This window comes from Babylonia areolata, chromosome 20 (genome assembly GCF_041734735.1).
Source record: "Babylonia areolata isolate BAREFJ2019XMU chromosome 20, ASM4173473v1, whole genome shotgun sequence".
Classification (NCBI taxonomy): domain Eukaryota; kingdom Metazoa; phylum Mollusca; class Gastropoda; order Neogastropoda; family Buccinidae; genus Babylonia; species Babylonia areolata.
In genome coordinates, this window is record NC_134895.1 from 47,741,862 (window position 1) to 47,769,728 (window position 27,867).

General features: G+C 47.9%; 1 protein-coding gene across 2 annotated transcripts in view; it reads right to left on the reverse strand.

Annotated features, from left to right (window-relative positions):
* The window catches only part of LOC143294676 (nucleoprotein TPR-like), a 100,316-nt gene that overhangs the window by 21,903 nt on the left and 50,546 nt on the right, over positions 1-27,867 (reverse strand). For both annotated transcript variants that reach the window (XM_076606066.1, XM_076606065.1), the window contains exons 35-46: positions 27,586-27,723; positions 25,922-26,106; positions 18,432-18,494; positions 17,963-18,004; positions 10,548-10,589; positions 10,000-10,078; positions 8,022-8,273; positions 5,259-5,508; positions 4,131-4,306; positions 3,027-3,124; positions 1,186-1,433; positions 392-508 (exon numbers count right to left, since the gene is read on the reverse strand). In XM_076606066.1, the coding sequence (XP_076462181.1) occupies positions 392-508; positions 1,186-1,433; positions 3,027-3,124; positions 4,131-4,306; positions 5,259-5,508; positions 8,022-8,273; positions 10,000-10,078; positions 10,548-10,589; positions 17,963-18,004; positions 18,432-18,494; positions 25,922-26,106; positions 27,586-27,723 (1,690 nt within the window). The remainder of the gene's footprint in view (positions 1-391; positions 509-1,185; positions 1,434-3,026; positions 3,125-4,130; positions 4,307-5,258; positions 5,509-8,021; positions 8,274-9,999; positions 10,079-10,547; positions 10,590-17,962; positions 18,005-18,431; positions 18,495-25,921; positions 26,107-27,585; positions 27,724-27,867) is intronic.

The window sequence follows — 27,867 nt, forward strand, 5'->3', positions numbered from 1 at the left end:
GATGGCGATCTCCCAGGTCAACATATGTGCAGACCTGCCAGTGCCTGAACCCCCTTCGTGTGTATAAGCAAGCATAAGATCAAATACGCACGTTAAAGATCCTGTAATCCACGTCAGCGTTCGGTGGGATATGGAAACAAGAACATACCCAGCACGCACACCCCCGAAAACGGAGTATGGATGCCTACATGGCAGGGTAAAAACGGTCATACACGTAAAAAGCCCACTCGCGTATATACGAGTGAACGTGGGAGTTGAAGCCCACGAACGCAGAAGAAGAAGAAGAAGAAGACCCCTGCTGGAGTTTGCACCAGTGGGTCACAGATTATTATGAGTAATTAAACACAGTTTAAGAACGGTTTTGGGTTCATGTTAATGCTCAACTACTGACCTGAGGATTCCATCTGCGGGGTGACGATCTGCACTTGCTGCTGAGGGCGGCCTGTCACAGAGGCTGCTGGGATGGATGACGAGGACTGCTGCTGTACGCCTGAAGTGCTTGGCTGGTCTGTTCATCAAAACGCATCAACAAGGGGAGAATTACACAGGGATCAAATAAAAATCAGTTTTCTGCATGTCTGTTTTCTCTTCTGTTTTCTTTCCACATTCCTTCTGAAGGTTCGTTTCCACTATGTAGCCAAAAATGAACTTGTCAGAACAATTTTGACATTGGCGTAACGACAGAACAAACTGATCAAGCATAACAAAATATGGTGAAATATCAACAGCTGGCATCTCTGGACACAGGTGGCAACACTTCAGTAGCGTACGGCATCAGAACCTTTATTATTGTCATCACTCCCATCATCATTAAACCTAAATAGACCATCACAGCAGCATCAAATCAAATCAAATCAAAAACACTTTATTAATCCACATGGAAATTAAGTTGTGCAATCATCATCATTAAACCAAAATGGACCATCACAGCAGCATTGTCATCATCATTAAACCTAAATGGACCATCACAGCAACATCGTCATCATCATTAAACCTAAATGGACCATCACAGCAACATCGTCATCATCATTAAACCTAAATGGACCATCACAGCAACATCGTCATCATCATTAAACCTAAATGGATCGTCACAACAGCATCGCCATCAACCCCATCATCATCACTGAAACATAGAAAACAATATAATCATAAACTGAGGGGTACAAAAAACAAACAGTGAGGTACCGTCTGCCTGTGGTTCAGACTGCATCACGGTGGTGGGCATGACAGTGACGATGGGGGGAGTGGAGGAGGCTGAGGGGTAGGGGGGCAGGGGGCTGGCTGTACTGGCCGTGTTGGCCGAGGCGATGGCCATCGGCCGGATGCTGGCCGTGGCCTTGGCCTGAGAGGAGGTGTGCTGCATGGCTGGGGCGGCCGCCGCTGTGGCCACAGGCTTGATGCTGGCCATCTTGGGCGTCTCCGTGGACGTGGGACTACGCACAAACATAAAACTGTTCGCGCACATTTGACAAACGAGCAACTGACCACGTTTGTAAAACGTTAAGATAATACGATATAACACTGAAACAGAACAAATATACAAATGCATGTAAATACACATGCACAAACACAAATACACACAAGTACACATACAAACACACACAAACAAAAGCACACACACACACACACACACACATGCACACACACATTCTCTTGGTCCGCAATGAAACCACCACAAACATTTTCAGAAAGAACACACCAGCTACCTTGACCAGTGAAGATGTAAACACAACTAAGACCTTTGAAAGCTACTAAAATTTTCAAAGTAACAAGTTATGAGACACCAGTACACTACAAACCTTAACAACTTGCTTTTCTTCTTCTCACCAGTTTATCATCTGCTCCTTTCAAGATGAATTAAGACATTTCTATAAAGAGAGAGGAAAGTATGAGGGAAAAATAACCAGCTGGTGTATATGATGTACACAGCTGTATATAAAGAAAATAAGGAAATGTAACGAAAAGACAGGAATGAAACGAAAAACAAAAAAACAACCCTGTCCAACAAGACAGGTTATCATGAAAAAACCTACAAGGTCAGGACAGAAACTGAAAACTCAACAAAAACCGTCCCCTAACAATTACACGCTTTCATTCTGCCATGAACACTCATTCAGATGAGACAATAAACCTAGGTCTTGTGTGCAGCATGCCCTTAGAACACATTAAAGAACACACGACAACTAAAGAGTTGTCCCTGGCAAAATTCTGTAGAAAAATCCACTTGGATTGTAAAAGAAAAAAAAAGAGAAGTAAACATACAAGCAGAGAATGAAAAAAAAAACCCAAAAAACAAACCCAAAAAACTACAGATGATGATGCACTGTGGCAATGTCTCTTCTCAAGGAGCCAGTTGCATTGCTCAGACGGAAGAGCCCAGTATGGTCGTAACCCACTACTAACTGTGTGCAGTATGGAACTGACCAATGGCGTAGTTCGGTCAACGCAGGCATTTAGTCACGTGTAACTGTCAAAAAGTTAGAACCAAACAATGCAACTGGCACAAGGAGAGCTGCTCAAATTTCACTCAGAGAAATCTGTTGTGAAAAAAAGTAGCACACACAGTACAATACGACACGATACGATACGATACAATACAATACAGCGATGGGCGCAATAGCCGAGTGGTTAAAGCGTCGGACTGTCAATCTGAGGGTCCCGGGTTCGAATCACGGTGACGGCGCCTGGTGGGTAAAGGGTGGAGATTTTTACGATCTCCCAGGTCAACATATGTGCAGACCTGCTAGTGCCTGAACCCCCTTCGTGTGTATATGCAAGCAGAAGATCAAATACGCACGTTAAAGATCCTATAATCCATGTCAGCGTTCGGTGGGTTATGGAAACAAGAACATACCCAGCACGCACACCTCCGAAAACGGAGTATGGCTGCCTACATGGTGGGGTAAAAACGGTCATACACGTAAAAGCCCATTCGTGTGCATACCAGTGAATGTGGGAGTTGCAGCCCACGAACGCAGAAGAAGAAGAAGAAGAAAATACAACACAGCACTGCTGTTCAGACTGACCTGGTGCCGGTGGAGGTGGCCTGACGAGGCATGGGCTGGGTGGGCTGGGCAGGTGTGGCCTTGGACATCATCTCCACCTGACGCTGCAGCTGTTGCACCTGACAACAAGAATCAACAATATTCAATCCTTTGACCTTTGACCCCTGTTGGGGCATAGAGGATATATAGTAACGACACTGGTATTATGCACCAAAAACTGAACTACAAACAGCAAAGGAAACAACGAAATTGGTGATAAAAACAGAAAAAAACAACTGTTATAACATCTTGTAATCTTTCCTTTTTTTGATGAATTTCCCCACTTTCAAACACACTCTCCTTCCTGCTTTCAACAAACTGAAAAACTAAAAACTGATTTTGGATTCAAATATTTCTTTGGGATGAACTCATTGCTAAGATCTGCAAATTTCGGGCATTCCATGACAAAATGAAATTCGTCTCCAGTCACACCCATATCGCAGTGACGACAAATACACAATTCACGTGGAATATTGTGACCTCTACACACACACTGCCCTTCATCTCTTGGTTGGATTCGTGACAATTTTAAAATTCTGTCTGATACTGCAGAAGGATTGCTGCATAGTTCTACTGGACACCTGTTGAAGCTGTCTGATATTAGGCTTGTTTGACTTTTTTTTCCCTCAGTTTATTATTTTCCATACCTTCCCTTTTTTCCCCCTCCACTTTATGTTATTTTCCAAATGTACCAAATTTTTTTTCCTTTTAAGAAACTCTTTCTGCACACAAATATAAATGAATGCAAGCAGTGCATATACACAGACACATACATCCACAAACACAGATGCACAGAGGCATACACAGACATACATTTTCAAGCATGCACACACACACACACACACACACACACACTGTCACACCTCCACCATCCCCTCTTTTTTCCTGCACCCACCCCTCCCCCTTTTTTCCCCTCCTGTCTAACATTACCCTGAGCAGAAAGACATATAACACTAAAGAACACGCTCTTCCTTCACAACGCAGAAGAAAACCAAAGAGGTACTGGTCAGCTTTTCATGTGGCACAACATTCTGTCCAGCACTGCAAGGCATATGGATACTGGACACTGAAAACTTGATAACCAACCTTGTTCTGCAGTTCTGTATTCTCTGTCACTAGTCTGTCCTTCTCCTGCTGGAGCTGCTCTGAGGGCGCCCCTCCTGACCCTGACCCTCGCCGTGCTTCCTCAAGGTCGTGCTGCAGCTGCGCCACCTGCTGGTCATAGTGTGACCGCACAACCGCCAGTCGCTGGTCACTCTCCTCTGTTAACATTGCACAGTGGTGAGGGTATTATTCACAGAATGATTAAATGTTTTGAGTGCAGCTGAAAGACGCTTTTCCATGTTTCATTGACAATTAAAGTTGTGGCTCATAACCTGTATCTTGTCCTACATTCATACAGAACACTTGGCCAGAGATGCCAACCCCTGTCAAGCGTTTGTAGGAACAATCAGGAAATTTGGTAGGAACACTCTGGACTCCGAGCAACTTCAACAAATGTACATTTCATCCACAAGGCATGCAAACACTCCACAGCTTAATCCACCGGGCACAGACGCTGTATGACTGAGACGCAACTTGATCTGGCCAAATTCTCTCTTGCTCAGGCAAACGATTAAGCTCATTGGTCCACTCAATGCTGTTTCAATGTACACACGCACACAATTAGCTAAGCATCATCACTGAGACCAGGTTAGTAGTGACTGCCCTGGCCTCGTGATCGAAAGGTCTAGATCTGGAAATTATTACGAAAGGAAAGCATGTAACCATGCTACGTAGTTGAAAATGAACTCGTCGGAACAATTTTGATGGTGTAATTTCGGAACAAACAGCAATAGAGTGTAACAAAAATACGGCGAAATCCTAACAGCTGGCATCTCTGCACAAGTCTACTGGACACCTGGTAAAGCTGTCTGATATTATTAGCCTAGTCTGACATTTTTTTTTCAATGTTCGTTATTTTCCATATACATGTTTCAACTTTTTTCTTTGTGTTATTTTCCAAATGTGCGAAATTTTTTTTCTTCTGGTTTAAGAAACTCTGTTTGTACACAAATATGAATGAATGCAAGCAGCCCATATACACAGACACACACACATGTACATCCATAAACACAGACACACATATATACAAGCATCTCATCCAAACAAACTGCAATCGAGCAGAACAAAATACGGCAAAATCGTAACAGTTGGTATCTCTGCTCAGCACACCTTTGGACGCCGCCATGCTGGTCCCAGCCCCGGCCGCTCGGTTCTTCAGGTCAGCGTTCTCGGAACTAAGGCGGTCGATCTGCTCCTTCTGCTGGGTGATCTTGGTACGTGCGCTCTGCAGCACCGCGCGCGACTGCGTCTGCTTCTTCTCGAGCTCCGCGCTGTCCGTCTGCAGCTTGGTGTTCTCCGTCTGCAGGCGTGTGCTTTCTGCCTGCTGCTTCTGCAGCTCCTCCTGCCGCTGGGCCAGGTCCTGGGGGAACGGCAGTGTTGTCATGGTGATAATGACATGAAAACGGAGTATGGCTGCCTACAAGGCGGGGTAAATAAACAAATACATACCCAGCATGCACACCCCCGAAAAAGGGGTATGGCTGCCTACATGGCGGGGTAAATAAATACCCAGGATGCACATCCCCGAAAACTGAGCATGGCTGCCTACATAACAGGGGTAAATAAATACCCAGCATGCACATCCCCGAAAACTGAGCATGGCTGCCTGCATAGCAGGGTAAATAAATACCCTGCATGCACATCCCCGAAAACTGAGCATGGCTATTACATGGCAGGGTAAATAAATACCCAGCATGCACATCCCTGAAAACTGAGCATGGCTGCCTGCATAGCAGGGTAAATAAATACCCTGCATGCACACTCCTGAAAATGGAGTATGGAGTATGGGTGAATAAACAAAATGGTCATACAAGTAATGTGTTACATGTATGTCTGAGTGTATATGTGTCAGTACATGAAATCTGATGGAATGACACAGGAAACGAATGATGAGCGCCCAATGGCAGGTGGCAGTCGGTTCTACACTGGTAGACAGCCTGTTGTGCAAATGACCCCATGTTTGTAAAGCACTTAGAGCTTGGTCTCCGACTGAGGATAGGCGCTATACAAATATCCCTGTCATGAATGAATGATATGGATACTTTATAGCGGCTGTCTTCAGTCGGAGACCAAGCTCTGAGCTCATCACATTCACAGTCATTTGCACAACAGGCTGCCTATCTGGGTAGAGCCGACTAACACGGCTGCCACTGGGCGCTCATCATTTGTTTCCTGTGTCATTCAATCAGATTTCATGTACTCACACATATACACTCAGACATACATGTAACACATTACTTGTATGACTGTTTTGTTATTCACCCAGCCAGGTTTCAGCCACACACACTACACTCATACAGACATGTAACATTTTACATAAGTGACCATTTGCTTTATCTACCCTGCCATGTATGCAGCCATACTCTGTTTTCGGAGGTGTGCACACTGGGTATTTTCTTGTTTCCATAACTCATCAAATGCTCACATGAATTACGGGATCCTTAATGTGCGTATTTGATCTTCTCCATACGTATACACACGCAGGGGGTTCAGGCACTAGCAGATCTGCACATATAGAGACCTGGGAGATTGGAAAAATCTCCTCCCTTTACCCACCACATGCTGTAACTGAGATTCAAACCCAGGACCCTCAGACTGAAAGTCCAACTATTCAGCTATGGTGCCCGTGTTGGTAACATCAGGTAAGTTCCACAGTCAGTACAAAGTGGCAGTCCTTGCCATTCAGGTGGGACACTTAAGCCCCCTGTCTAAAGCACACAAGCCTCTGGTATGGGGGGAACAAATCTTAAAAGAACCCAAAATGAATTTCAAGTCTTCTGGGTACCTCAGTTTTAGTTTTTGTGCTCCCACTATCTGGAATTCACTGCCTGTTGGTCTTCAGCACCAACTAACACTCCCTCTGTTCAGATCCCAGCTTTTTAAAAAACTCAACTGTTCTGGGAGGCATTTTTTTTCTTTATGCACTGTTAATTTGAGCTGTTTTCTCTGCTCATGGACGTGGGTGTCTGTGTAGTTCAGTGTGGTTCGCCATTTTCAGGAATGGCTGTATCAAATGGTCAACTGCCACTGAGTTTAAAGTAATGGAGAAATATTTGAAACAAATGCCAATAATAATTATTACTATTGTATTGTAATGCATTCTTCTGCATTGCACTGGATGGCAATGTATTTCATTTTTTGTCACAACAGCCTTCTCTGTGTGAAATTCAGGCTGCCCTCATGGGGAAAAAGTTTTTTCTTTCAACACAAAAATAGATTAACGACTTAATTCATTCTTTGTAACTGTTACCACCCTTTATGGTCAAAGTCAGATACGAAACAATTCACTGAAATTTCTTGGAATCCTCTGATTTCGGAATACTTCTGATCACTGGTTCCTCACAAGCAATGTACCAGAGTCCCCCTACCTTTCAAGACATGAATGCACACACAGCAGCAACCTTAATGCCATCTGCTCAGTGCAGCACAAGAATACTTGGACTGGTCAGAAAAGGAAATGTGAATGACAGGTATGATGTTAAAAATTTGCATTGGTCGTGTTTCATTTCTAAAAAAAGAGTACTCTAACTTTAAAGTGCTTACAGGCATCTCCGCTTCTACCAAACCTTAAGAAGCAATTTTTTTTGCATCTATTCCTCAAGAGAAGCGCATGTAAGAGAACCCACAGCAACAAAAGTGTTGTTCCTGGCAAAATTATGTAGAAAAATCCACTTCGATAGGAAAAACAAATAAAACTGCACGCAGGAAAAAATACAAAAAAATGGGTGGCGCTGTAGTGTTGCGACGCGCTCTCCCAGGGGAGAGCAGCCTGAATTTCACACAGAGAAATCTGTTGTGATAAAAAGAAATACAAATACAAGTAACACCTCACCCTGAAAACATTCTAACATCAAAATTTCAACGAAACCTCACCTGCTGTATCTTTTGGACCTGTTCCTTCAGGGAGGTGACCTCCGTTTCCTTCTGCGTGACCTTAGCCTTGACCTCGTCCCGCTCCTTCTCGATGGCCGCCAGCTTCGTGGTCAGCTGTTTGTTGGCCTGTTCGGCGGCCGCTGCAGCCGATGACTGCTGTGTCTGCTGACCCGCCGAGGCTGCCTTCAGCTGATCCAGCTCCTTCTGTACCGCTTCAGACTGCTCTTTGTACTTGCGGCCAATCTTCTTCAGCTGTCAACAACAAACACTCTCTTTGTACAACAAACACTCTCTTTGTACAACAAACACACTCTTCGTACTTCCAACCAATCTTCATCAGCTGTCAACAACAAACACACTCTTTGTACTTCCAACCAATCTTCATCAGCTGTCAACAACAAACACACTCTTTGTACTTGTGGCCAATCTTCTTCAGCTGTCAACAACAAACACACTCTTTGTACAACAACAAACACACTCTTTGTACTTCCAAACAACAAACACACTCTTTGTACTTCCAAACAATCTTCTTCAGCTGTCAACAACAAACACAGTCTTTGTACTTGCGGCCAATCTTCTTCAGCTGTCAACAACAAACACATCATTCACAAAGTTCGTGAGAGCGTTCTTTTTTTTTCTTTTCTTTTTGGGGGACTTTTTCAGTCTTCAATGATAAGACAACAGCAATGAAATGGGATGAAACAAGTTCCCAACGAGGCAGAATGTTTCTAATCAGCCCTGCCAGTCATGATCACTTCTTTCTTTATTTTTTTTATTTATTTATTTATTTTTACTTTTCACTACTTGTTCAGATCTGAAAATCTCTTCATGTTCTGAATCTCAGCAATACCTAGTACTGCATGTGGTATGTACGGCACAACAGCTGAAGCATTCCTATGCTCTGTGCCTGCAGACTATAAACACTATAAACCCAAACAAAATGATGGTGGAAGAGGAAATCTCCCACCAAAACAATCGCTGCAGAGCAAGCCAGCTGGCATACACTGGAGCCCACAGACTCGCTGAGTCAGTTCTGAGCTCTTCAACAAATGTCTCACAGTTCAGAAGCCAGCCCATTTGTGAGTAACATGGCAGGATGGTGGTGTGTTCATTCCATCACCCTTATTATCAATCAGGCCATCAGTGGAGTAAGGTAAGTGGAAAATAAAAAAGAAATTTTTTTCCTAAAATTATGTTACTTACCATGACCCACTAGTGCAGACTCTGGCAGGGAGTCCGATTCCTATCCTGTGCAAACTACTATCCGCCTATGCGGAGAAAACGAAAGTAGCTACGGCCGATAACCTCCTGGCAGTAAGTTACCTCCCCTCTGTATCCCTGACTAGCTTCCATTTCTCGAGGCCTTCATGATAAACTGTCTGCCCTCTAGCTCAATTCAGAAAACCCCACAGGGTACACATTGCCACCTCTCACTTTGATTGGAAAAGTTCAACGCTAGTTCATCAGTTGACTCCTTGACCACTCTCGCGAGATTAGCAAGACATCTCTGTCTCGAAGGACAATCAATGTGATTAAAGGCATGTATGCAGTATGTGTAGTGAAAATAAAGGGTATTTCTCCACACCTGAATACTTATTTGACCCCACAAATGTATCTCCCTTCTTCTTCCCCACATGATTAAAGTAATAACAGGAACCCATTCATTTAATCAATGAACCCACTGGGGTAGTACTCCAGCAGATGTTCTAAGCTTCCACTTTCACCTTGATTCTGTTTTGGTTCAAGTCCACAGGTGTGAAAGTGCCACACTGTAGTGGGTTTAAAAACAATATCTGTTCTTCTGTCAGCATGTCAAGAAGAGGTGCTTGTAACAAGCAGGTTTAACCAGCATTATGATTGCATCCATGTTTTTGTCCACTTGCTGACTATGTACCGATGGCTCGTGACTCCAACACAGAAAATACGTTGCCCCAAACGAGACACTGAAGTCCTCAACTGTCTATCGCAAGTGGATTACCTGGTTGATGGTTGTGTTCTTTTTCTCTCCCTCTTTCTGCTCCTCATCCAGCTGCTTTCTTGCTTCTTGCAGCTCCTCTCTGAAACACACACACACACAGCAGATATTGTTTGTTCTCCTTTCTCCAGTCAGGGTTCTGTGACACTACAGAGGTTACTGCTGCTAGTAAATTCACATTTGTCCGCAAGTTGCTGACGGCACTTAGTTTTATTTCAATGTTTTCTATGCAAAGGTTCACCACAAAAATAATGCTGTCCAAATATCAAGCATCCACATAAATGTGTTGCGTTATAATGGCATGTTCATTATCAATCATTTTCTCACCTGCCATAAACACAACCCTTTTTTTTTCCTCCTCACAATTTTTCTGTGAGCTTAACTCACTGTGTCTCAGAGGACTAAAAGGTTTGTCTCTAATGAAGAATACAATAAAAACAAATTTAAGTATCATAATTTCTGGACAATAAGATGATACACTTTTTACTTTTTGATGCTTAAACTGAAAAATATTATACATAAGAACAGAATGCTGTGAAAATACCACTCACAGTTTTTTGGTCATTTCTTGCCGCAGGTTTGTCAGATCAGTTCTGCACATTACATGAGTATCCAAGTAAATGAAATGAAATGAAATGAAATTATGGTGCTTAGAGCCTCGCCGACCACTAAGGCCATCTCAAGGCTATCGCCGCGTCAATTACTACTACAAGGCTAAAAAAACAACCAATTAAAACGAGTCACCACTTCAAACTTTCCACTCCAAAGTTAAAAAAAAACTTCCATAGTTTAAAACCTTCAAATCTGGTTAAAAAGGTTCACTTCTTTTAAGAAGTCCATCAGCGCCCACGGAGGGACATCACGAAACAAAGTCTTCAAAGAAACCGCCGTGTAATGTCTGCGTCTAACGTCATGCAGATCCCAACAGTCAAGGAGCACGTGTTTCACGGTGAGAGGCTCGTCACAGGGAACGCATCGAGGGGCCTCCTCCCCCTTCAACAAGTAAGAATGAGTAAAAAAAAGTGTGCCCCGTACGCAGTCTGCACAGCACAGATTCCTCCTTTCTGTTCTTCACCCCCGAAGGGAGGGTCTCCCCTAGGTCCGGACGGATCTGGAAGAGCTTGTTGTCTATCTGGGTGTTCCATTTCTCTTGCCAAAGATCTTTAACGTAAGAATTGACCTTCCGCTTCATGTCTGTATAGGGTACCAAGGATCTGGACAATTCTTTCTTTACAGCGTTCCTGGCCAGCAGGTCCGCCCTTTCGTTACCACGAATGCCAACATGTCCGGGAACCCAGGCCAACACAACCTCGTATCCTTTCTTCGTTGCGAGAGTAAAAGTTTCATAAAATTCCAGCAGTTTGGGATGAGTGATATTCCTGCAGGCGATCGCCTCCAGGGCTGATAAGGAGTCGGAAAAGATCATGAATCTCTTCTGTTTGGAAGAGAGAACCATTTTTAACCCCAGGACCAGTGCAGTCAGTTCCGCGGTGTATACCGAGCTGTCAGACAGGATGTGTTCTGTTGAGGGCCGGTCAGGAAAGGCGGGACAGAACGCAGATGCGGCGACTCCGTCCTCTGACTTGGAACCGTCAGTGAAGATGCCTTGAAAGGTGGGGAATTTGTGGCACAGTTCCGAAAAGTAGGTTCTGTAGGCCAGAGAACTGGTGGTGTCCTTACGGTACGAGGCCAGATCGAATCGGACCTCAGGTGTTGTAAAGGTCCACGGGGGGCTGTCAGGGAACTTAGAGAAATCTGAGATGCCACCGACATCCAGATCGGCATTTTCCAAGTGCGGCTGAATGCGGAGTCCGAGAGGAGGTATGCAGTTTGGGTTGTCTGTAAATTTCTTATCGAAAGGGTTGTTGAATACAGCATCGTAAGCAGGGTTTGTAGGTTCCGAAAACAATTTCAAATAATAGTTCAGGGTCAGCTTCAGTCTGCGGTTGGAAAGAGGCGGTTCCCCCGCCTCTGCATACAGGCTGTGCACAGGGGTGGTGCGGAAAGCACCCAAGCTGAGACGGAGCCCTTGGTGGTGTACAGGGTCCAACAGTTTCAGGTAGGACGGTCTGGCCGAGCCGTATACAACACTTCCATAATCCAGTTTGGACCGGACCAGGGCTCTGTAGAGGTGCAAGAGAGTCCTCTTATCAGCACCCCAGTTCGTGTGTGCCACAACTCGGATGATGTTCAGGGCTTTTAGGCAAGATATTTTCAGCTGTTTAATGTGGCTGAGAAAATTCAGCTTCTGATCAAAGACGACCCCTAGAAATCTGGCTTCCTTGACCGCCGGGATGGTGGATGTTCCCAGACGGATTTCAGGGTCCTGATAGAATTGGCGAAAATTATGAAAGTGGATGCATTCAGTTTTGGAGGACGAAAATGTGAAGCCATTCTCCTCTGCCCAACACTGGATTTTGTTGACGCAGAGCTGAAGCCGTCGCTGGATGCTGGCGTACGTGCTGCCGGTTGCATATAAAGCAAAATCATCCACGAACAGCGAGCTGTCCGATCCTTTCTGAACGGATTGAACGATGTCATTAATTTTGATGCTGAACAGAGCCGGCGACAGGATGCTCCCCTGCGGGACACCCAGCTCCTGCTCGTGAATGTCGGACAGGGTGGTGCCGACTCTCACCTGGAATTGTCTGTCTTGTAAAAAATTGTGGATAAACTGAGGCAGGTGTCCTCGGAAGCCGAGCTTGTGCAAGTCGGAAAGAATACCAAATTTCCACGTGGTATCGTAAGCTTTCTCCAGGTCAAAAAATATGGCCACCACATGTTGTTTGTTGACGAAAGCATTTCTTATCGTGGTTTCCAGACGAACCAGATGGTCAACGGTAGAGCGATGCTTGCGGAAACCGCACTGTTCCTTCGCCAGAAGGCCGTCGGTCTCTAGTTTCCACATCAGTCTACCGTTGACCATCTTCTCCATCAGTTTGCAGACGCAGCTGGTCAGTGCAATTGGGCGGTAGTTGGAGGGGTTCGAGGGGTCTTTTCCCGGTTTCGGCAGCGGGATTATGAGGGCTTTCCGCCAGGAGGGTGGAAAGAAGCCTGTGACCCAGATGTGGTTATAAACTTTAAGCAGGGTGTCCAGACAGGTTTGGGGAAGGTGCTTTAGGAGTTTATAATGGACTTCGTCCATTCCTGGACAGGAATCCGTACAGGTCTGAAGGGCAGATTTAAGTTCGTTCATTGTGAAAGGAAGGTTGTAATTCTCTGTGTTGTCGGAAAAGAAGTTACATGGTGTTTTTTCTGACAGGTTTTTGGTTTTAAGAAAGCGAGCAGATTTGTTAGCAGATCTCGAGTTCTGTTCTATTGTGGAGGCAAGCAAATTGGCAACTGCTTTCTTCTCTGTGACCAGAGCGTCTGAAAGTTTAAGATGGTGGAAGGTCGGGCATGCGTTTTTGCCCTTAATTCTTTTTAAAACCCTCCACACTTTCTTCTTGGGTGTGTTGGAGGTTAAGGAAGAGCAGAAATCTCTCCAAGACTTCCTCTGGCTCTTTTTAAAAACATACCTGGCTTTCGCCCTCAGCTGTTGATGGGTTCGAACGCTATCGGACTCCGGTCTCCGAAAGACGCGTCGCTGCGCTCTCTTCCGAGACTTGCGGGCCTCCCGACATTCCGCGTTGAACCAGGGCGTTCTAGGGACCTGAGGCTTGGAGGTAGACGATGGGACTGCTGCTTTGGCGCAATCTAAAACGATCCGAGTCAGAGCGTCAGCAGGGTCCTTGCTTTTCAATACTGTTTCTTCCTGCAGCTCCGCTCTTATCTTGGTGGTAAAAAAACTCCAGTCTGCTTTGTCGTAGTACAGGCGGTCAGGCAGAGAGTCACCTTCTCCATCTGTGGGGCGGAGGACGACAGGAAAGTGGTCACTCCCGTGCAGATCGTCGTGCACTTTCCACTCGTAGTCCAGGACCAACGATGGATCGCAGACCGACAGATCTAAACACGAGAGCTTTCCAGAGGACAGATGCAGGTAAGTGGGAGACTTGTCGTTAAGACAGCACAAGTCCATGTCAGAGAGAAGGTTTTCTAAGAGAAGACCTCGGGCTGATGTCATCTCACTTCCCCAGAGCGGGGAGTGTCCGTTGAAGTCGCCCAACAGTAAAAACGGACGTGGGAGCTGGTCGACCAGGTTCATGAGGTCCTGCCTCAGAACACGGACGGAAGGGGGAAGGTAGAGAGAGCAGACAGTGATGGTTTTCTCGAGCGTGACTCTGACTGCCACCGCCTGTAAAGGGGTGCTTAAAAGAACTGTACTGTATAAAAGGGACTTTCGAATAAAAAGAGCGACACCTCCCGTCAACCCCTCTTGCTTCGGTTGAGCGGGTTTAAAAACGGAGTTAAAACCAGAGAGAGATAAAACCTTGCCATCTCTTTGCAGAGTCTCCTGCAGTGCCAGCACTGAAGGTTTCAAAGCACGACAAAGCAGCTGGAGTTCCTGGAAGTTGGCATAGAATCCCCGGATATTCCAGTGGATCACTGCCATTAAAAAGGTTGTTTTAAAAAAAAATAAAGCAGCAGCCTATTCCATCGCTACCCCCTGCTCCTCCACTTGCGGTGGCTCAAGGTCCGCCAGGATGGAATATTTGTTCTTTGACATAAATTTTTCGGGTTCCGACCGGGTCGGAATATCCACCACCTCGGCCCCTCCCGATCCCGCCGTGGCCGCAGCCCTCCCCTCCTTGAGTTTTGGAGGTGCGGGGGGCTTCCGGCCACTTCCGCCAGCCCGAGGGCCAGGCAGACGAGAGGCGGGGCGAGGGGGGCCCGGGGGGTGGGGTGGGGCGGGAGGCGGACAACGTGCCTCCGCCCGAGGCTTTTCTCTCCCGCCCAGCAGCCCCTGAGGACTGCCGCGCAGGATGGGAAGGGGTGGACACAGCGCCTCCACCCAAGGCCAACGGTTCCGACGAGGCGGTTAAGTCGTCCGTCTGCGTTCCTGTGGACGTCGTCTGGACTGCGACGTCCACCGTCCCGGATCTGACGACAGAGGCATACGACGTCCTAGGCGACGCGGCCTCCACCTGTTTCCTTGCCTCAAAGAAGGAAATTTTCTGTTCTGTCTTGACTTTCTGAATTTGTTTTTCTTTCTTCCAGGCGGGGCAGTCCTTCGATGAGGACGGGTGGCCACCTCCGCAGTTCGCACACAGGGCTGCACTGACGCAATCGCCCTGGTGCGCCGCCTTCGAACAGGTGCCACACGCCTCTTCCTCCTTACATCTGTCTCTCACGTGTCCGAATTTCTGACACTTAAAGCATCTCAGAGGGGACGGTACGTACAGGCTGACATTAACTAGCAGGTATCCGACCCGAATGTCCTTGGGGACATCCGGGCAGCAGAAGGTGAGGAAGAAAGTGTTGGTCGGGACTCTGTCCGACCCCTTCCTCACCGTCACCCTGTACACATCGGTCACTCCCTGAGAGGACAGTTCGCTCTTGATCTCGGCCTCAGACACACCTTTCAACTCCGGGCATCTGATGACTCCCTTAGAGCAGTTGAGACCTTTGTGAGGGGAAATCTTCACCGCCCTATCCACGAAAGTGGTCGCCTTGAGAAGGAGCTGTGTCTGTCTTTTGGATTCTGTCTGTACTAAAAACGCTCCGCTCCTCAGCCTCTTGATGGATCTGAGCGATCCTGCCAGACACTGAAAGCCCTTCTGGACAGCGAAGGGGCTGAGAGCCGACAAGGGCTTGTCGTCATCAGCGCCCTCCATCACTAGCCATGATGGCCAAAAACCAGAGGTCTCGACGACCTCCGACTCAGAGTCTGAGTCGTCCGTTCCCTGTCGTCGTCTTTTTCCGAGTTTGGGGGGGTGTGTTTGTTTAGGATTCATGTTGAAAGAAAAATGTGAATTCATCCCTCCCTTACCCACCCACCATGGGGTCCAACTTAGGGGCCAGGGTCAAGGGAACACCAGCTTGACCCCTTCCAGGTTTCGGGAGGGATATACAACCAGCAGCCCAGCTCCAACGTGCTCCCCCCCGATCATGCCCAGCTCCCGGGGACAGAGAGCCGAGCACTACGGGGGTTACCTTCGTCAGCCACTAAACTGCCAGTCTTGACCCAGCCCCACGAAGGGGTAGCCGATTGACACACACGGGCCAATGTGTGCCGCCTGTCTTAGGAGAGGTCCGAGCCAAAGGGATGTGTTGAGAGCAGCGTGCTCTCTCAATCCCCAGGATCTCATTCCCCTCCATCACAGGTCGCGCCGCACGGCAAACACGGCGGGCCTAAAGAAGGCCGCAGAGAAAAAAAGAATGTGGAAAAGAAGGCTTGATGGGGAGCTGAGGACAGAAAAGAGGCGGTAAAAAGAAGAACAAAGAATAGCGAAAGGGACAGTGGGTCACGTTTAGTTTGGGCCTCACTCACGACCTGTTCGGCATGGGAAGCCCTATCAGGGGCATCAGTACAAAACCACCACTTATTCAGCCCTAACAGCTACGATGGCTATGTAGGCTGTCAATTAAGACCTGGGACCAGAGCACCAAACCCCAAGAAGCACTGATGCCCCCGCCGACATAGCTCGCTCGATCACTGGCCACTAAGCCTCCCGACCACGACAAGGTAGTGACCCTCCCGGGAGTGGGTCAGGAGAACACCAGCCTGACCCCCTCCAGGTTTCGGGAGGATCCAAGTAAATAAATATGTAATTAAATAAACAAATGGATAAAGAGATAAGTGGTTGAACAAACAAGAGAGGCAAGGCCTTCAAACACATGCGATACTCACTTTATCAACCACGGGAACTCCAGAATAAAAAAACAACAACAACAAAAACACAATCTTACCTCCTAAAGCAAATTCCTGTTATCAAAGTATGCCAAGTTTTGACCATAATCTGTAACATTTGCCCCTTGAATTTCAACAGGGATTGTGCTGTTATACCAGGTTTGATGAACAATTATGTATTTCAGTGAACCATGAGCTTTACTGAGCTTTTTTCTGTTTTGCAAAATAACGACCTGGCCCTTTGACATCCCAACCTGCTAACCACATCATCATAATGGGGATGAATGGAAAGGACAGGTCTTATGCATACCTTTCATCCTACCAAGTTTGGTTCCTACACCAAGTTTGGTTCCTACACCAAGTTGCTTCCTATACCAAGTTTGCTTCCTACACCAAGTTGCTTCCTATACCAAGTTGCTTCCTATACCAAGTTTGCTTCCTACACCATGTTTGCTTCCTATACCAAGTTTGCTTCCTATACCATGTACAGTTTCCAAGCAAAATCCAACATTAATGTTTACCTAGGAAAGGCACACACACTAGACACACAAACACACAAACAACCAAGACCAGGAGACTACAAAGGTTCACTCTGTTTAAACAAACAAGTCAATAAACCTGTCAAGAAAGAACTAAGCAAAGTGCCTCTCAAACATCACAAAGTAAAGACATGCACTGCATGATATATTCACACCCGATGACTTGACCAAACATCTGGCTGGTCATGCTGAACTTTTCATGGTATTGAAAACAATCAAAAATGCAAGCACCATTTCTATGACACCCATGATTAAAAGCAAAGCAAAACAAACAAGGATTAAAGAACGGAGATGTGTCATGAATGAACACCAAGAATGTGTGTGTGTGTGTGTGTGTGTGTGTGTGTGTGTGTGTGTGTGTGTGTGTGTGTGTATGTATGTGTATATATGTATGTATATGTGTGTGTATATATATATATATATATATATATATATATATATATATATCTTTTTTTATGTCAGTCTTACATATGCATATTTTAGCCATTGTCATGTTAAACTTTGTAGACTTTGTACATACTTTACGACACTTAGTCTTAAATTTCATTATTTTTTTTATTGTGAAGCGTGGTGAGCCCCATCTGAGATGGGGGTACTGCACTATATAAGCCTACATTTTATTATTATTATTATTTTCTTTGCAACAACATTTCAATCATAAAATCAAGAATCATTGAAAACAGAATGAAAAACTTACTCTTTGCTGGTGACAAGAGCATTGACTCTGGTGAGTTCAGCCCTGGAACGTCACAAAAAGACCACAAATGAGTTCTGTACAAGTCCACTCCTCTTCATAACCATTACCACACACACACACACACACACATAACATATTTCCCAACATAATCAGCCATACTCCAAACATAATCTAAACAGCCAATCTTATTTACCCATTACTTCAAATATCAAAGTAAACAAATGACAAAATACATTCCGAAAGGCCACAATCTCTAAATTTGTTTTGCTTTCACAGTACTTCATGCTATTCAAATACATTCTTCATACTAGCTATAATTCAAATGTATGTTATGTAATTTCTCCCACAAAAAAGAGGGGGGAACTCCCCCCCCCCACCCCCCCCCCCCCTGCCCCCCCCAAAAAAAAAACACTGAAAAGCAAAGGAAAAATGAAGAAGTAAAAACAAAATAATCAAACTCCTGGATTACCTGGTCTTGAACATCTCCTCCTTGGTTTGAGCAAGCTGTTTTCTGATCTGGTCTTTTTCTTGTCTGTAAACATATCAACAGAGTAGAATAAAAAATAGGATAGAATAATTTCATTTGTCATGAAACCGTAAGGTTTGTGAATATGCACATGCATGCTCGTGTGCATACACACACACACAACACACATATACACACATTCAAGTGAAACGTAAAATATATGGTACCTTAAAAGTCTGTATTCACATTAAAAGGAGGAGTTTGTATTATACTCCATGTTTGGTGTTAAATATACTTACCATGTCAAACTGATGCAAACTAGGCCTATTGGTTTGCTCTGCTTGGCCAAATTTCGCGCGGCTAACGGTGAAAAGACGGGCCCACCCGCTCTCAGCCAATCAAACGCCTCTAAAAACTATAAGCGCTTAATCATTCCGTGGCCATGAACAAAAATGCCCCATGAGAACCACGGCGGAGACGCGGGGACGGACGGGCGGGCATTCGAGTTTGACATGGTAAGTATATTTAACACCAAACATGGAGTATAATACAAACTCCTCCTTTTGGTGTCATATACTGTACCATGTCAAACTGATGCAGAATTTAAAGCAAATGGAGGAGGGCAACGCCTACTGGTTCATATGGGGAGCCCTTGTAACTGAGACGGCAGTGTTAGCCGCGACAAAGGAAATCCCCTTGGAACCGTCAGCCCTGGTCATACGGAAATTCCTGAGGTAGAAGTTGATGAAGGGATTCTCAGACCAGCCAGAAGGCTGCCTCCAAGACATGCTGCGTTGGCACTGAGTGCTGGAAAGCAGCCGAAGTAGCTATGGCCCGCACTTCGTGTGCTCTGGGATGAAGACAGCTGATATCCCTGTGTGCATGAGAGTAGGCTCTACGAATGACTTGGGAAACCTGGCGGGAAATGGTGCCTGCAGCGATGTCTTTCTTGTAATTCTCATTGAGGGAGATGAGCAGACACCTCTGAGAAGAACGCCTATGGCGAGACCTATCCCAATAATATTTGAGACACCGAACAGGACAGGTGCCTATCCTCATCATCTTGGGCAAGAATATCAGACAAAGGTCTGACCCTCAGAGAGGGGGAAGGAACCTCAGGGTCTTGGTTCTTAGCCAGAAACTCTGGAAGGAAACGAATAGTGATGGAACCATCTCTGTGGAAGGCCAGATCTTGTGGCATTCCACTAAGCCCATGCAGCTCACTTCTACGACTGCCTGTGGCCAGCCACAGAAGGAAAGTGGTCTTGAGGGTGAGGATGTCAAAAGGAATAGTCCCCAATGGTAGGAAGGGCTGTTTTCGAATGAAATCCAGCACCAGGAACAAGTCCCAGAGGGGCACTCTTCTGGGGTCTCTAGCTTCCTTCAGAGGGGCACCCCTAGCCACCTCTCTGAGCAGGCAATCCGCTTCCAAGGCGGAACCACCTAGCTGTTTGCAATGTGGTACAGAAGGCAGACCTGTACCCTCGCACAGAACTAGCAGACAGGATGAACCGAGGAGCAGAGAGCCAGAAAGTTGGCCAGCTGCATGCTCGTAAGGTTCGTAGGGGTAATGCCCTGAGCTGTACACCACCGCAACCATTTCTTCCAGCGAAAGTCATACAAAGTCTCCGTTCCCTGCCTCCTTGCTCTGGTGACTATGGAGAGGAGGTCAGAGGAGGCACACCCCTGGGTCAGCGCAGCCGACACAGAGGCCGACCGAGGGGTCGAGGACTTCAATGGTGATGCTGACAGTTCCGACCGCACAGCAGCCATGCGTGCTGGTGGAGCAGTTGAGGATTGGAATGCGGAGTGCCCGAGCGAGGCTGCCTCAGCAGATGAGATTTGGTTTCAAGTTCCAGGGGTGGGAACATGTGTCAGGGACTGAAGGTCCGGAAACCAGGTCTGGGCTGGCCATTTCGGCGCAATGAGGATCAGCTGCGGGTGTTCCAATCTGTCTTTCCGTATCACCTTGGACAGAATTGGAAAGGGAGGAAACGCGGAGGCAATCAGACTGCTCCAGTCTAGAGAGAGAGCATCCACTGCCCACGCTTCTGGGTCGGCAACCGAAGAGACGTAAGTGGGAAGTCTCTTGTTGAACAAGGTCCACCATCGGCCGAAACCACTGTTCCCACACCCCCTGAAGGCTGTCCTTGTCCAGGGTGCACTCTGTGCGTATGACACTCTTGGACCTGCTGAGAGCATCTGCCAAGAAGTTGGTTTTTCCTGCTCAGTGTCTCGCTGAAAGTGCAATGCCCTTGCTGTGGCACCAACGGAGGAGAGCCTCAGTCCGCATGGAGAGGTCTGCCGAGTGCGCTCCCCCCCATTTGTTCACATAACATGCGACCGTCGTCTTGTCCGTGAACAAGCGGATGGTCTTGCCAGTGGCCTCCCCCATGAAGTGCAGGAGAGCCCTGCGAACTGCCTCCAGTTCCAGAACATTGATGTGGCATAGGCGCTCCTCCGGGGACCAAGTCCCTGCTGCATAGAGTGAGTCCATGTGGGCTCCCCAGCCCAGGGAGGAGGCGTCTGTGAAGAGTGCCACCTGAAGAGTAGGTGGGGCTATGGGCACCCCCTGTGTCCGAAGGGGGGTGATTAACCACTCTGATGTCACCTCGAGGAACCACTCGCCCAGACATATCTGGGTATCCCATGGCTGAGTGCTCTGGGACAGGCGTAACCTCAGTGCCCTCTGGAGAGGGCGCTTGAGAACCCTGTCCAGGGGAATGAGAGGTGCCGTGGACTCCATCATGCCCAAGAGGGAAGAAAGTGTCCAGCGCTGTATCTTGGGAGGAGTGGCGCCAGTGGCTGAGGAGGCCTGCCAGACGGTCCCAGTGATCTGGCGCCAGAGAGACTATCATAGACCGCGTGTCGAATCTCATCCCTAAGAAGTCGAAGGACTGACGTGGGGACAGATCGCATATCTGCTGGTCCATGAGGAAGCCCAGTTGGGAGCAAAGGTCTAGAAGTCTGGCCGTATGACTCAGGCACAGGGCCTGCGACTGGGCCAGGATAAGCAAGTCGTCCAGGTACACACAGAGACAAATGGATTCCGAGCGGACGATGGACACCAATTCCCGCAGCACCTTGGTAGACAGGAAAGGGGCAAGGGACAGACCAAATGGGAGGGCCGGGAACTGGAACCCCTTGTCCCTCCACACGAACCTCAGGTACCGACGGGATGCCGAATGGATGAGTATATGAAAATAAGCATCTTCCAGATCGATAGAGGTAGGCCAATCACCTTGTTGGATGGTCTCCCGAATCTGTGCCTGTGTGTCCCATCTTGAATTTGATTTTGGGGAGGAATTTGTTGAGGGGGGACAAGTCCAAAACTGGTCTCCACCCTCCCGAGACCTTTGGAATCACCAACAACCAGCCGTAAAAACCGGGGCCCGGGTCCGAGAGTTGAGATATAGCCCCATGAGGAGTGGGTGCGATATCTCTTTCTCTAGGACGCTCTCCTGCTCCGTCGAGCTGGGCACCTAAGGAGGAGGAGTGGATCTTAGAGGGGGGCGGTCCTCCACCCAAGACAGCATGTACCCCGACTCTAGCACCGACATAATCCCGTCGTTGAGTCCCAGAGCACACCACTGATGTGCATGCCGGGACAAGTTTCCTACTTGGAGGGGCTGAACGACTGGCGGTGCTGAATCAGGGCCCAGTCATTGGGGGTGCTGCCTTCTGGCCTTGGGCATGGCCTGTCGGCTTGGATGGACATGAGGTGGTTTATTCCTCTGCCACTGATTCTGCTCACGCCGCTTTGACTTAGGTGGTGTGGTATATGGAGGGGCCCTGGTGGCCAGTCTCTTCAATGGCACAGAACCCTGTCGGCCCTGGGAGGTGTGGGCTAAATATGAGGCCACCTCCCTGTTTGTCTCTGCCCTGTGGCTGACAAAATGGGGCACATACTGGCCGAAGAGGGAGTGCTGCTGTGCTGGGATGGACCGCAGGGCAGCCCTCTCCTCTACAGGAATGTTAGAGAGGTGGAGAACGGCATCACACCGCGCTAGCACAGTATTGAAGTGAAGGCTGGTAGCTGTGTCTGCAGCTGCCGTGAGACCAGATGCTACCCTATTGCCAAAAGTGTTTAACCTCTGGTCGGTGAAGAGGCCAGGCGGGACAGAGGAAGGAGACCCTGTGTCCTGATTAACCGGACGCTGTTCCCACAGCTCATTGGCCCTGTGGAGGAACGCGTCAAGAAGGCATAAGCCATGGAAACCTGGAGGAGGCAACGGCGGGCCAATTTGTCCCACTCTGCTAACGTTTTAAAAGATAGAGTGGTTGAAGTGGGGAAGGTGGTGTGCTGTGAGACCAACATCATGTCCTGCGCAGAGGGCTCTGCTTCCCTGTAGGCAGGGTGGTCCTGTGTGTACCAGGACCACACCCCTCCCTTGGAGGAATCTTTAAGGAACTTGCCCAGGGAAAAAGCGCCCGGGGCAGAGAGGGACTCCCTGCCTGGAGGAGGGATGGAAGCAGCACCCCTGACAGTGCAGGCTGGCTTATTAAGCCATTCCTGCGTCATTTCTGGCACTCTGAGTTGCCTTGTGGTTCTGGAGTTAGAGTCACATGGCCTAAGGAGGGTCAAGGGTAACAAAGTAGCCTGAGGGACTGATTTGGCATGCGTGACCCTGTTGGGGAGGGTCAGTTCAAGCTTGGCAAAGTCTGAGTTTGGTTCAGGCTGGTCCCTAGGGAGGCGCGGGCTCAATCTGTCCCCCCTGGGATGTGGGCGAAGAGTGCTCATCTGCTTGTTCGTCCTCATCCGAAGACAGGGGCTCCCACTCTTGTTCGCAGTCCATCCCCTGCTGGGTGCCATCCCAAGTGGATGTACCCACTGGGGCGTCCTGTGAGCTGTGGTCAGCCCAGCGGGATGAGCTGGGACGATCCCGAGCCGGGACCATGGCCGCCACTGTTATGTCCTTGACACCTGAAGCGGGTGGGGAGCGTGTGGACCGTAGGTCCAACCATGCTTGGGATGGTGGGTGCCACACCTTTTCAGAGAGGGCGTCCCTGGATGCAAGAGGGACCCACGAGTGCTGTGAGGGGACAAACACCCACTCATCTCACTGTAGGACCGAGGGCTGGGCAGGTGGGGACTGCAGGCTCCGCCGGGCCGAGTAGGGCCCCTCGAGCAGCCGTCGGTCCTGACAAGGAGGCCGTTGTGACCGTGGAGGTCACCTGTGGGTTGACAGAGGCCCGATTTGTGGACAGAGTGGCAATATTGGTCGAGGAGCTCGACCTGACCGACAAGAAGTCGATCCCACTTGTCGGGGCTGTGTGTGTCACCCTGTGAGATGTGCTGGGTTGGGTCCGGTGGGGAGCGGACAAGGGGCTGGCCCTTGGTGCTCCCGGCAACCCAGTGTGCACCCTAGGTGCACCCCAGTACGGGTAGAATGGGGGTAACCACCCGTGGGCACCAGCCATACTGTGACCCGAACCCCAAGGGTCACTGGTGCGTTGACCTCCATGAAGGGAACAACCTGGCCAAGTCGGAGGGAGGTCAGGTCCGACTTGGGTGTCAGTCCCGCCCGAAGACGAGCGGGCTGACTGCCCGGAACCGCCTGACACGCACGGGCCTCCCCCAGCAGGGGAGACCGGCCGGATAGCGGGAAGACCTGCAGAGCAGGTTGCCACGCGCCCCGAATCCCCTCCCGTGGGGAGACTGGGGTGGCTTGGCCCGGGGTGGGCAAAGTAGAGATCCCCCCCCGGAACCAAATTTTTCTCCCCCCCCAAAAGGAGGTGGGGGAGGGGGGTCGACAGAGAAGGGAGGAGGGGGAACAACAATGGGGCACGTGAGGGCCGTCTCCGAGTGGGGACCCGGGTAATGGCCGGGCGCGGCCTCCCCTTGGGAGTCCGCGCCTAGCTGCGAGTCCCCACAGCACGGAGATGACTTGCCATTCACCCTTCTCCCTGCCTCGCGCTGGGACACCTCGGGAGGCGACGCTCGTACCTCTTTCCCCCCGGTCCCCTTCATGACCGTTTTACTGGTACGAACGTCGCCTCCGCGATCAGCGTCTAACGACGCATCGCCGCGGTCCGTATCGGGAGGAATCATGAGCTCCGGGCCTGGGAGAGTCTCTTACCGAGTCTCAATCCCAGCATCATGATCCCTGCCTTCGTGGTATGGCACACGAGGCATGGAACCCGCGCTTAGGCACCCAGCGAAAATCCGACCCCCAACAGAGAAAGGAAAGACAGGATCGACTTAGAGGCAGAAAAAATCGAACGAATCGAGGGTGCCGAGTCGAATCGAGTACACAGAATGTAAGAATACAATAAACACAAGCCGCATGCAACAAAATAAGGCCAAAAGGATACGCTGAATAGCCGAAAAAAGCGTAAGACGAGACAGAGCGTAAACCTGACAAGATGGCGTGGAGAGCCTTGGCCAAAGGAATGATTAAGCGCTTATAGTTTTTAGAGGCGTTTGATTGGCTGAGAGCGGGTGGGCCCGTCTTTTCACTGTTAGCCGCGCGAAATTTGGCCAAGCAGAGCAAACCAATAGGCCTAGTTTGCATCAGTTTGACATGGTACAGTATATGACACCAAATGATGCTTTTGTCTGTTTGTTGATAACTGCTAGAAACTTACAACAAACAATATTTCCTGATGCTGCTTGTGAATGTATGTCCACCAGTGGTGGCCTTCAGGTAACCTGACTGCTCTGGAAGCAGGAAAATCTGAGGGTTCTGGATTGAATCCAACACTCATCAGAATGTTCTCCCCCTTCACTAAACCTCGAGCGGTGGTCTTGATACTAGTTAGTCAGATGAGACGAAAGATTGAGGTTCTGTGGGCTGCATTCACTTTACACATTTAAAGAACCCAGGGCAACAAAAGGGTTTTCAATGGCAAAATTATGTGTGGAAATCCACTTTGACAGTGAACTGAATACACTGGCAGTCAGCAACACAGCAAAAAGTGGGTGGCACTGCACCGTGGTGACACACCCTCCTTGGAGGAGAGCAGCCTGAATTTCACACGGAAAAATGTGCTGTTACAACAAGTAGTACGATACAAATCACCTTTTCCCTCATTTCCCCGACCAATTCCTCTCCATCATCACTTGTTTAAATAATTAATACAGTAATTCTTGTTTCCATTCATAGTACAGTAATGCTTGCTGCTGTCAACATACATCAGGGAAAATGCAGGTTCTAACCTGGTAATTTCAAAAACAAACACACAACCATACGATGTATGCTCAAAAAACATACACAAACGACCATACAATTTTTGCCCAAAGACGCACACAAACACACAACAATTACACAATTTACACCCGGAGGCACACACACACACAAAACGATACAAACACACAACCACCATACAATTTATGCCCACAGGCACACACACACACACACAAAACAATACAAACACACAACAACCATACAATTTATGCCCAGAGGCGCAAACACATTCTCACACACAGAAAACGACACAAACAACAAAACACAGACAAACACCAACACACCACCACCAAGGATAACACCTACACAAGCTTGCGGTGCTCCTCAGGGTCAGTCTTGTTGCTCTGCTCCACCAGGTGGTGTGTGCGTGACTTCCATCGCTCCACCTCCGCCAACAGCGTCTTCTTCTCCACCTCCAGCACCTCCTTCTGGGCCGTCGTCTCTCGCACTGAGGCCTGAAGGGGGCTGATCTCATCCTCCAGGCGACGTACCTGTGCCATCATGGGTTTAAAGGTTAAAGGTCCCATCGCCTTTTATGCATAAGGGGCAGTGATTTCATGTACGTTAAAGGTACCATAGCCTTTTATGGCATTAGGGATAGTGATTTCATGTACGTTAAAGATACCATAGCCTTTTATGGATTAGGGACAGTGAATTCATGTACGTTAAAGGTACCATAGCCTTTTATGCATTAGGGGCAGTGAATTCATGTACGTTAAAGGTACCATAGCCTTTTATACATTAGGGACAGTGATTTCATGTACGTTAAAGGTACCATAGTCTTTTATGTATTAGGGACAGTGATTTCATGTACATTAAAGGTACCATAGTCTTTTATGGATTAGGGACAGTGATTTCATGTACGTTAAAGGTACCATAGTCTTTTATGTATTAGGGACAGTGAATTCATGTACGTTAAAGGTACCATAGTCTTTTATGCATTAGGGACAGTGATTTCATGTACGTTAAAGGTACCATAGTCTTTTATGCATTAGGGGCAGTGATTTCATGTACGTTAAAGGTACCATAGCCTTTTATGGCATTAGGGACAGTGATTTCATGTACGTTAAAGATACCATAGCCTTTTATGGCATCAGGGGCAGTGAATTCATGTATGTTAACGGTCCCATAGCCTTTAACAGCAGTGAATTCATGTATGTTAACGGTGCCATAGCCTTTAACAGCAGTGAATTGATGTAAGCAAATGGTCCGATAGCCTTTTATGGCACTGGGGGCAGTGAATTCATGTGAGTTAAAGGTCCCATAGCCTTTTGCAACCATTGGGGGGCAATAAATTCACATAGTAGGGCTCGGCATAGGAAAGCAAGACACAATCCTCTCCCTCCCCTGTTTTTATCTTCCCCAACCAAAGTCAGGTATCTATTCATACCAGGAGTGAGGAAAAATCATGTTAAAGTGGCTTCTTAAGGACAAAACATAATTTATTCCTGGTTGTTTGTTCATTTGTTCCCTTTTTTTTCATATTATATGCAGTCAGCTTTTTTGAATGGAACTGGTCAATTTGGCTAAGAGCCGACCGGGCAAGACAGCTTGTCTTTTCACTGTTAGCCGCGCGAAATTTGGCCAAGCAGAGCAAACCGATAGGCCTAGTTTGCATCAGTTTGACATGGTACAGCATAGGACACCAAACAATGGTTTCTGAACAATCAAAGACTTTTCCAGACACTGAAAGGCCAAAAAAATTTTCCCAAGACTTTTCCAGCCCTGAAAATAGTTCCCTTATTTTTCCCCAAAACTTTTCCAGCCCTGAAAATAGTTCTCTCATTTCCCCAAAAGACTTTTCCAGCCCTGAAAATAGTTCCCTTATTTTCCCCAAAAACTTTTCCACCCCTGGAAATAGTTTTCTAGACTTTTCCAGCCCTGAAACCACTTCTTTCATTCCCCCTACCCCCCTCTCCAGCCTTCCATAACCATGTAAGAGGGAACCCTGTGACCCCACAGCCCCCCACCTTGGCCTCCATTTCCTGCTGCAGGGACTGCATCCTGTTGTTCTCCTCCCTCAGCAGCTTGTTGCTCTCCTGCAGCAGGTTCACTGTCTCCACCTTCCGCATCAGCTCCATGTGCTGAGACATTGTCTGCACGCTCGTCTGAAACACGTCACAACACAACACACCCTGTCGTCTGAAACATGTCACAACACAACACACCCTGTCGTCTGAAACATGTCACAACACAACACACCCTGTCGTCTGAAACACGTCACAACACAACACACCCTGTCGTCTGAAACA